At 37.9% G+C, this 9,745-nt stretch overlaps 1 protein-coding gene across 1 annotated transcript in view; it reads left to right on the top strand.

The window, feature by feature from the left end:
- The window catches only part of KIDINS220 (kinase D-interacting substrate, 220kDa), a 66,609-nt gene that overhangs the window by 22,063 nt on the left and 34,801 nt on the right, over positions 1–9,745 (top strand). The window contains exons 16-21 of the mRNA XM_008941357.1: positions 1,576–1,859; positions 3,178–3,318; positions 3,944–4,187; positions 4,356–4,444; positions 5,438–5,582; positions 8,610–8,772. Coding sequence (XP_008939605.1) covers positions 1,576–1,859; positions 3,178–3,318; positions 3,944–4,187; positions 4,356–4,444; positions 5,438–5,582; positions 8,610–8,772 — 1,066 coding nt within the window. The remainder of the gene's footprint in view (positions 1–1,575; positions 1,860–3,177; positions 3,319–3,943; positions 4,188–4,355; positions 4,445–5,437; positions 5,583–8,609; positions 8,773–9,745) is intronic.

Raw genomic sequence — 9,745 nt, forward strand, 5'->3', positions numbered from 1 at the left:
TACATCTCTAAACTCAGACAAGCCTATTCAATTGCCATTTCACTCTTGATGATTCCTAAGTCTCTCTCTAATCTACTTTCTATCTCCTTCCAGCTAGAGGATGCTTATATCCCTACCTCAGGATGTGTAGAACTGAATATAATTATAACTGAGCTGTTACTCTTCTCTTTTTGCCCTGCAGTCTTGTCATGATGCATTTTCTGTTGCTTTGTCCTGCATCACAATCTTACCTCTCACAGATGTCAGTCTTGTGAAAGACCTTTCCAGCTCATACCCTAGACTAGAATAGCATACATGTATACAGTATATAAACCTTGGATATTCTTTCCATGTAGCATATTTAACATTTTATTTTTCTCTTTGAGTTTAAATACTGATTTTTAGCCATCATCATTTTGCATCAGATTATTGCTATGTTCTGTATTAACAAGTGTGTACAGGAGATGTGAATCTTTGAGAAATGGTCCTAAAGGCACAGGCTGCTACTTTGGAAAAAAGCTGTTTCTTTGATCAACTGCTTTAGCTGTGCTAATCTCCACCTGCAGTATTTCTTTGTCTCTTCTTTGTCAATCCACCTGAAGTCAGAATGTCTTTATTCTCTTCTAAGGCCCTTGTGATTTGTCTGAACCTTAAGTACTGCAGTCTTCCTTCACAGAATCACAGAATGTTAGGAGTTGGAAGGGACCTCCAGAGATCATCGAGTCCAGCCCCCCTGCCAGAGCAGGACCATCTAGTCTAGGGCAGGTCACACAGGAACACATCCAGATGGGTCTTAAAAGTCTCCAAGGCAGGAGGCTCCACAACCTCCCTGGGGAGCCTGTTCCAGTGCTCTGGAACCCTTACAGTAAAGAAGTTCTTCCTCGTGTTGAGGTGGAACTTGTGCTCCAGCTTGTGACCATTACCCCGTGTCCTGTCTCAGGGCATGACTGAGAAGAGGTTGCTCCTCCCTTCCTGACACCCAGCCCGCATATATTTATACACGTTAATAAGATCCCCCCTAAGTCTTCTCTTCTCCAGACTAAAGAGCCCCAGGTCCCTCAGCCTCTCCTCATAAGGCAGGTGTTCCAGTCCCCCAGTCATCCTCGTAGCCCTTCACTGGACTCTCTCAAGTAGATCTCTTTTGAATGGTGAGCCCAGAACTGGACACAATACTCCAGGTGTATGTTTTAGCAGACAAAAAAGGATTGTAGCTTCCCATTTTGATGTAGTTCTCCAGTGGCACCGTTACTTCTAGATGATACAGGTATCTGTTTTCCTAGGGTTTACTTGTGTGAATACACTTTACTGAGAGGTGTCATGAAAGGGATGATACAGCTGATAGGAAATGTAAGCAGTAAACATCCTTTCCATCCATGTGGATTTCTTGAAACAAAGGAATTTCTCCACTTCATAATTTCCAAGAGTTTTGGCAAATTTAAAAATTTGGCAATTTTTTTTTCACTTTTATGACTGGATGGTAGTGCTGCAGTAATCTTTTGTGCAAGTTAGCATTCTGTGAGGTGTGCAAGTTAATAGCTTGTGTACTCAACTGCAATTATTTTACATTCAATTTAACATCAAATACTTGTTTGACAGGTAAAAAGAAATGGAAGAAAACTTGCTGTCTCCCATCCTTCGTGATTTTCCTGTTCATATTGTCTTGCGTCGTTTCCGCCATTGCCCTGCTGGCCATTTTTAACGTAGCCAACATGACAGTCAACGTTGTTCTCACATCAGTTACCTGCGTTGTTGGCTTGGCCTTTATCTTGAATTGTCGCACGTGGTGGCAAGTGATGGATTCAGTTTTGAATTCTCAGAGAAAACGTCTTCACAATGCTGCCTCCAAGCTTCACAAGTTGAAAAGCGAGGGGTTCATGAAGGTAAGCGTTTATATGAATTGGCCAATAAAACAATTGAAACAAACCCTCAAACCTGTAGCCTTCTTAACATGGGGCACCATTTATTTAATCAGGCCGAGTCTCTTAACAGTAGAATGGGGCCTTGGTAAGTTTTTACTGAGGGGAACACTTCTGTTCCCCTGGTAGCTCTGCTTAGTGTACAGGTTCTGTCTGCTTAACCAGGAGTGTTAAATTTGGATTAAGTTTTTAGTTTCTGATTTTGTTTTTGCTGGGAGGAAGGTACTCGGAAAACAGTTGTTCTAAATTATCAACATTTAGTAAAGCTTGATTTAGATCATAAAATTAGAAAGAATAACTTCTAAAACATTCTAAAGATGAAAAACCAAGCCTAACTTTGTCTGCAGGACTTCTTAGATTAAGAAAGGTATGATAGCACTGAAAGAACATTCCAAAACAGTTCACGTATTTAATGAAAAGTGATAGAAAATACTGTTGTTTTGCTGGGCTGTAGCTAAACGGATAAAAAATATGCCCATCAGGCTGTCATCAAATATCCTATATGATCCTATTTAAAAATGAACTTCAGCATCCAGATGATCACCTCTGTAGAGTAACAATACATTGAGCAAATATTTTTATAAGACAGAAGAACTTACCTGTGTCTTGCTACTATGTTTCTTGACAATTGTTTTTTGAGTAGTATTTATCTGGCATAACTTCAACCGTTCAGGAGTTAGGTTCACCCTTTCCAACCAAAGGAGAGAGGTGGGTGTTTCCCAGAGTTATCCCTATGACTTTTATCATCTTAATGTGCACAGTTTTATTCAGTTGCTGAGATCAGGGCAGGTTAGTTCCACTTTTGTTTCTAGATTATGGATAGTTGCCAAATGTGTAACTTAATGTTTAAAAACTTTAAAAACTTTCAGATTTCTTATACTGAATAGGAATGACTGAGCATTAAAAGTAATAGCATAATTTACTTGGCTGGAAGGCAGATAGAAATTTTTTCTGTACCTTTTATGAAAAGCAATTTTTGAGAATTAGCTGAAGCTACAGATATTTTGTTTACTCTTGGAATACTGATTTACAATGCATAAATACTACTTTAATGGAATATAAGTAAGTATAGTTTGTTACGTTCAAGTGGAATATGCAATTTTGTGCAAATAGGAGATGAAAATTGTAGAAGTGACATTTTAGGACTTTCACTTTGGACGTTTATAAATGTTTGTTTTTTAATCTTGTTGGGAAAAATAGTAACCTGCAAAGGAATTATATGCATTTTCACGAGTTTTAAGTATAAAGATGATGTTTTCTTCTTTGCTTTTTGTTTTTATAGGTCTTGAAATGTGAAGTGGAACTGATGGCCAGAATGGCAAAAACCATTGACAGCTTCACTCAGAACCAGACCAGGCTGGTTGTAATTATTGATGGATTGGATGCATGTGAACAGGACAAAGTTTTACAGATGCTTGATACTGTGAGTTGGATCATTTTAGAAAGGTGATCTCTGAGTCATCTGGATGATCTCTTCCATAGATGAGCTCAGATACATACAGTGATTGTGTATTTTCTATAGAAAGAAGGCACATGTACAGAGTCTGTGTGTTGTAGTCATTTAACATTTGTGTACTTTGGCATAACTAATACTAAGAGTGATGGGGTTTAAAAGACTGAACATGTTAATACTTGTGAAAAGTTTTGAAACAATCAGATGTAAATTATCGAAAATTAATAACCTGTTGAAAAAAAACACTTGCCATGTTTGGAGAGGGTTTTGTACTTATTTCTGAAGTTCTTCAGATGAAAAGTGCTTAAATGCCAAATATCTGGCACGGCTAGGACATCAATGCGTGATATCCTCTTGGTGATGACTTCCACTCTAACTACTATGGCTAGTTTGTTAAGTATTTTTTTTTCCTAATTATGGGTAAGTTGGTAAGATTAGAGATCTCACAGTGAAGAAACTGACAGCTCTATACATGTCTTGTCCTCTCAAGTTTGTAACTTGAACAGAAGGAATATGAAATGTTGACTTAGACATTCAAATGATCCCGTTAGTCATAACTGTTACTAAGAAGATGTACTCTCTGCTTTTATTACAGGTGCGAGTCTTGTTTTCCAAAGGCCCGTTTATTGCTATTTTTGCAAGTGACCCACACATTATTATAAAGGCCATTAACCAGAATCTCAACAGTGTTCTGCGTGACTCAAACATAAACGGGCACGACTACATGCGGAACATCGTCCACCTGCCCGTCTTTCTCAACAGCCGCGGCCTTAGTAATGCCAAGAAGCTGATGGCAGCTTCAACAACCAATGGGGATATTCCTTATACAGACAGTGCAGGTAAGGTTATGCAGGAGGATGATATGAGAGTTGCAAAACAGATGTTCCAAAAATCTGGGGTTTGGAACAAATTATTTAAATAATTGGCAGATGATGAGTTTTATTTTATGGATCAGTTGAATGTATGTGCATGGTGAAAATGGCTGCCTTTTGTTTTCCTTTCTGTAGGGCTGCATGAGGAGCTTGACAGGAGAGTTTCTCAGAACAGTCTTGGAGACATGACCAAGCTTGGCAGCAAAACTGCTCTCAACAGGCGGGTGAGAATGATTTTTAGATTAAATGGAGATACTGGTAATACCTTTTTTCTTTGCTACTCTTTTCTTTCAAATTTTTAGTGATGTCAGCTTGGAAGACTTATCAAACCTTTCGTAGGAAATGAAGATAAATGATCCCTGTAGGAAAAGTACACTCTTAAATCAGTAGACTGATGCTTTATGAAAGAGGAAGAAGTTTGCTTGCTCATCAGAGTGTTCTTTTCCACAAATACTTAAATTAATTTCTCTGTGAATGCTGAGGCGATACAGCATACTGGTAGTAGATAGAATCTGTGTATGTGTCTATATTTTGAATTTTTGTGTGTAAGCCTAGTATCACTTGATCGCAGGATGTTGCAACAAGGGGCAGTAATTGAGCAAATCAAAGCATTTAGAATATTACAGTACTAGACTTTTACTGCAACATGTCCACCACACTTTCTTTCCTGCTTTCTGTTCTTTTTTCCCATCTTTAGGTAAAACCAGAAAGCACTTGAATAACAGGTATCTAGGAAGTAGTGAAGGCAATGCATAGCCTGAGGATTCTGAGGTTTTTGAGCTGCTATAGGTAGAAACATGGGGAATTTTGTAGCAGAGGAACCTGATGTTAATTTTAATTTAAAAATGCAATTAGTAAATGGATGGCATTAACTTTTTGTAGAGACAGTAGGGAACGATGATGGCAATGCTGAAATTGGTGACCTCTGTACAAAGTCTCTCACCAAGTCACTCTATTTTGCCTTCTCAGTGTTGGCTTGGAAGTAAAACGTGTTAACTGTTGCCAGTTCTTGGCTTATATGTAAGTCATGTTCAACTGTTACACAGCTAAATCAGAATTAAATTCTGGTAAATATTTTTATGGCATTTCATGTCAATCTCACAGACACTTATTCACAAAGGTTCTAGCTTTATAATCAAGTAAAACTGAAGTATTTAAAATGCATAGGAGTTTTTTGTACTAATCAATGTTACTTGTTTTTTTTGTATCATTACCAGGACACTTACCGAAGACGCCAGATGCAGCGCACCATTACCCGCCAAATGTCTTTCGATTTGACCAAGCTGTTGGTTACAGAGGATTGGTTCAGTGATATCAGTCCTCAGACCATGAGGAGATTGCTAAATATTGTTTCGGTGACAGGTAAGTGTGACGTGTTCGTGCATGCTACACAGGGTTGTGTTTTGGTTGCTTGCAATTGCACTCAGATTTTGTAGCAAGTCAGTCCGTGTGTTGATTTCGAAATCCTTCTGACAGAAGCTCTTCTGGAGTGCCAGCAAAGATCATAGACTACTCTATGTAGAATTAGGAAAAGATAAATAATATTTGTTTGTTGTTTCATTGACTTCATTTTGGTGGCAAATGATTCTAGTCTACATTTTAGGAAGTTTTCTATGTTTTGGTTTTGAAGTGGGATAATAAAATATAATTTTCAGTTTGTAATACACTAGTGTAAACAAAGCTCATAATGCTGGTATCTTAAAAGGTTCCTTCAACAAAACACAATCAAGACATTGGTATCTTTGGTGTTTAAAAACTGGAAAAAGACCTATGGAAGTCTAAAAGAATCATGTTTCATGTAGTAAGTGAATGGGGAATGATTATTTACGTGTTTTCTATTACTGACACTGAATAGCCTTACAGTAACTGGTGCAGAGCAAACAAACCAAGTTTCTTTTAACACTATGTATAGTTAGATGCCTAACTCTGCAGCTGTATCATCTGGATGTGGGAAGCCTACAAGGATTCAGAAACAATTAAATGCCTGAAATATAAAATTAATCAAGTGCTAATAGAAAGCAAGAACCATGAATCACGAGGGTCTGGAATAACAGGAGTGGTTTTTTTTCCCCAAGTTCGGAAGCTTTTACATAAGCATTTCCTGTTGTGCAGTATGAGGCTTCTGGGCAACTTGGACCTTTACTCAGAATTAGCTTGGTCTTTAACTAGAAAAAAATATCCTGGCAAAAGCTTGAGTTTAACTTCAGTATCCATAACTAATTTTTAAGTTGATGTGAAAGCCAGTACCAACCCTGTTGAAAGGATCAAATTTCACATTTTCTCTGTTCCAGGCTTTGTATTCTGAATGTTTATGGTTAGGATGTGGACCATTGTAGAAACCTGCCATTATTTACCAGGTGCTAGTGAAACACCTTTTTATTATGAGGCTGACTAAGAACTGAAAGGGGTTGCCCTGGGAGGTTGTGGAGCTTCCATACTTGGAGATATTCAGAAGCCATCTGAATGTGGTCCTGGGCCACTGACTGTAGATGATGTAGATGTAGATGTAGATGTACTGTGGGTGTATCGAGGGTGGGTTGCACAGATTTGGCATTGAGTTCTGTGCTGGGTGATTGTAGCCATATTGCCTGAACTGGGTGCAGTTCAGAGAACAGCCTGTCTCTTTTGCACAGTACATAGGTGAAGTTAAGAAACCTGCTGTAGCCATCTCAGGTCTCACTTAGGCTGTTTGCTTTACCAGTAGATGTTCAGAGTATTAATAGAGGCCCAAACTGAACTGATTCCAGCAGAAACCTGCAACAGGATTATCAGTGCTGCATGTGCTGCCCCACTGCACACTGCATTTGGGGGTCCTTATTTCCAGCATGTCACAAGGGAGTGGGACTGGTTCAGGTCTGGTACAGTGCTGAGGTGACCATCTCAGTGGGAAGTACAACACAAAGACCTGTGCTGGGTCAGCTCGGCTGAACCAGCCTGAGTAACACAGAAGGGTTGGCTGTCTCTGCAGTTCCATTCCCAGTCTTGGCACAGTTTGGATTGTCCTAATTTACCTTCACCCAGGTTGTGAAGAAATAAATGTAACTGCTGCTCTATGTTAAGTAGACTAACCCGTGGCTTATTTTCTGTTGCATTAAGTTAATGATCATATAATTAATAGAAGAGTGTTAATGTGTTGGTTTCCCCATTTCCCCCTGATTTTCCCTTTTTTAGTGATCCTTCATATGTAACAACAGACCTAAAAGTCTGAGCTAATCTTATAAGTTAATATGCAGTCTCTTAGCATTATCATTAAAATTTATAGCATGAAGTGGCTAGTTTTGGCAAATTATAGTGCAGATGTGACAGCATAACAAAATCACAAACTGTTTGTCGTAAAAACAACAAACAAAAAACCTCCTGAAAGAACACTTCTAGTGTACTGTCATGTGTGGTTATATATGATCATTTCTTGAACAGCTTCACGAATGTAGCTGTCATATATTGTCAGCAATATTAATAATGCAATTCTAGAAAACTTGCCAAAACTTGAAATTAATAAACTTTTTCCGTTTTAAAAAATGAACTTTATTTGTAATTCATACCTTGCCTTATACCTAATTACATAGGTATATGTATTGCATATTATTATGTATTAATATTAAATTCTATTGTAATTCATACTCACCTTATACCTAATTACAAGGAATGCAATTTATACCTTGCCAGTCTTTTGATTATGGCTTTGAATTTTACTTCATTATCTATTGAAGTTGGTAGTTGTATGCTTGACTTGTTTTGCCTATATTGCATATGCCACTGTACAAGATCTTCCGCACTATTAGCATGATTTTTGTGTTTAGACTGAGAATTTAATGATGTGTGAAATTTTTATTGAGTTTTGTTAAAGTAACTTGAGATTCAGCCTGGAGAAGAGAAGGCTCTGAGGAGACCTTAAAGAAACCTTCCAGCACCTAAATAAACTGGGCCTATAAGAAAGCTGGGGAGTGACATTTTACAAGGGCATGTAGTGATGGGACAAGGGGAGTGGCTTTAAACTGAACAAAGGTGGATTTAGGTTGTTGAGCAACCTGGTCTAGTGGGAGGTCTCCCTGCCTGTAGCAGTTGGAGCTAGATGATCTTTAAGGTCCTGTCCAACCTAAACCATTCTATGATTCTATGAACAGGATGATAGTGTTTATTCTGGAGGTGATGTTGACAGTTTTGGAGAGCCTCATTTTCTGACTAGTATTTGGAATAATCTGTATTAGGTTGTCAAACTGCATTTTTTAGATACAACTTGATTTTGGACTTACTTAGCTAAAAATACAATGCTATAAAGTTCACAGATGAGGCTAAAAGACTTGCAGAGGTGTTACTTTGAGAATAAAACAGATCTCTCTAAAATGAGAAAAAAAATTCCCTAGTGCTTCTTCTCTTCTTCCCTGCTAGGTCGTTTATTGAGAGCTAATCAGATCACATTCAATTGGGATAGACTGGCTAGTTGGATCAATCTCACAGAGCAGTGGCCATATAGAACATCATGGCTCATACTACATCTCGAAGAGACTGAAGGTGTTCCAGATCATCTGACTTTGAAAACCATCTACGAGAGGTAGGTGTTATTCTGGTAGTGGCATGCACTTACTGTGATTAAAACAGTGATGGGTATTAATGATTATTGGAATAACAAGCCTTTCAAACAGCTACCAGGTTGTAATCTAAAATTCCCACAATCTTACTCTCTTCTTTCAACTTCTGGAAACTTCTAAATGACTTTCATTGGTATCTAATGTGCCACGTACAAATGTGTGCTTAAACAGAGTTGATGTCTCTCTCAGTAAGGACCTAAATATGTAACTACTGATGTAGTGACAAAGCTGAGATCTTTGTGGTGATATGGGTGATCATCTTTACCATATTCTGAATATGTAACGGTCTATGAACTCTTTTCTGGGATTACCTAGTGCTCTAAAAGTTGTGTTTTACCCCAAACAATCCTTTCTGTGTCATTGTTATTCTTTTAATTACAACTCATTGAAGTCACTTGGCTTGAATGTCTGTTTCTGTATCAGTCCAAAATAGAGTATGTACTTTAGTAGCTCTTTTAAAAGTTCAGTTTCTGCTATCTAAGGTTTTCCCGTTTAGAGAGCAGCATTCCTTTTAAGAGTGTCATGAACAGATACCAGATTTTTATAGTTTTATAGCTTCTCTGCCTCTACTGAATTTGTGTTACTTCTTCCTTGCCTTTTATTTGGCAAGGACTATTTTTTAAAATATTTTAATACTTTAGAACAGGAGCAAGAATATAATTTTCCTAATAGTGAATAGTTTGTGTCAAACTACTTTTTGTTGTGACAGTGAAAATTCTTCTTTGTTTTCTTTTTTTTTCCTGAACTTTTTAGTGTGTGGGAAGAGGGATGTGCTTAGACAACTCCCTTGGGTGGAAGGAGTTTTGTAGGTTCTGTGGTAAAGTGTAGGAGTTCTACACTTGATCATGTTCTCCATATAGGGAGAATGCTTTGATGTTATAGTTACTTTCCCAACTTCTAAAATACCATGCTGAAAAGCTTGTGAGTTCAGCAGTA

Source organism: Merops nubicus, unplaced genomic scaffold (genome assembly GCF_000691845.1).
Source record: "Merops nubicus isolate BGI_N331 unplaced genomic scaffold, ASM69184v1 scaffold11220, whole genome shotgun sequence".
Taxonomy (NCBI): domain Eukaryota; kingdom Metazoa; phylum Chordata; class Aves; order Coraciiformes; family Meropidae; genus Merops; species Merops nubicus.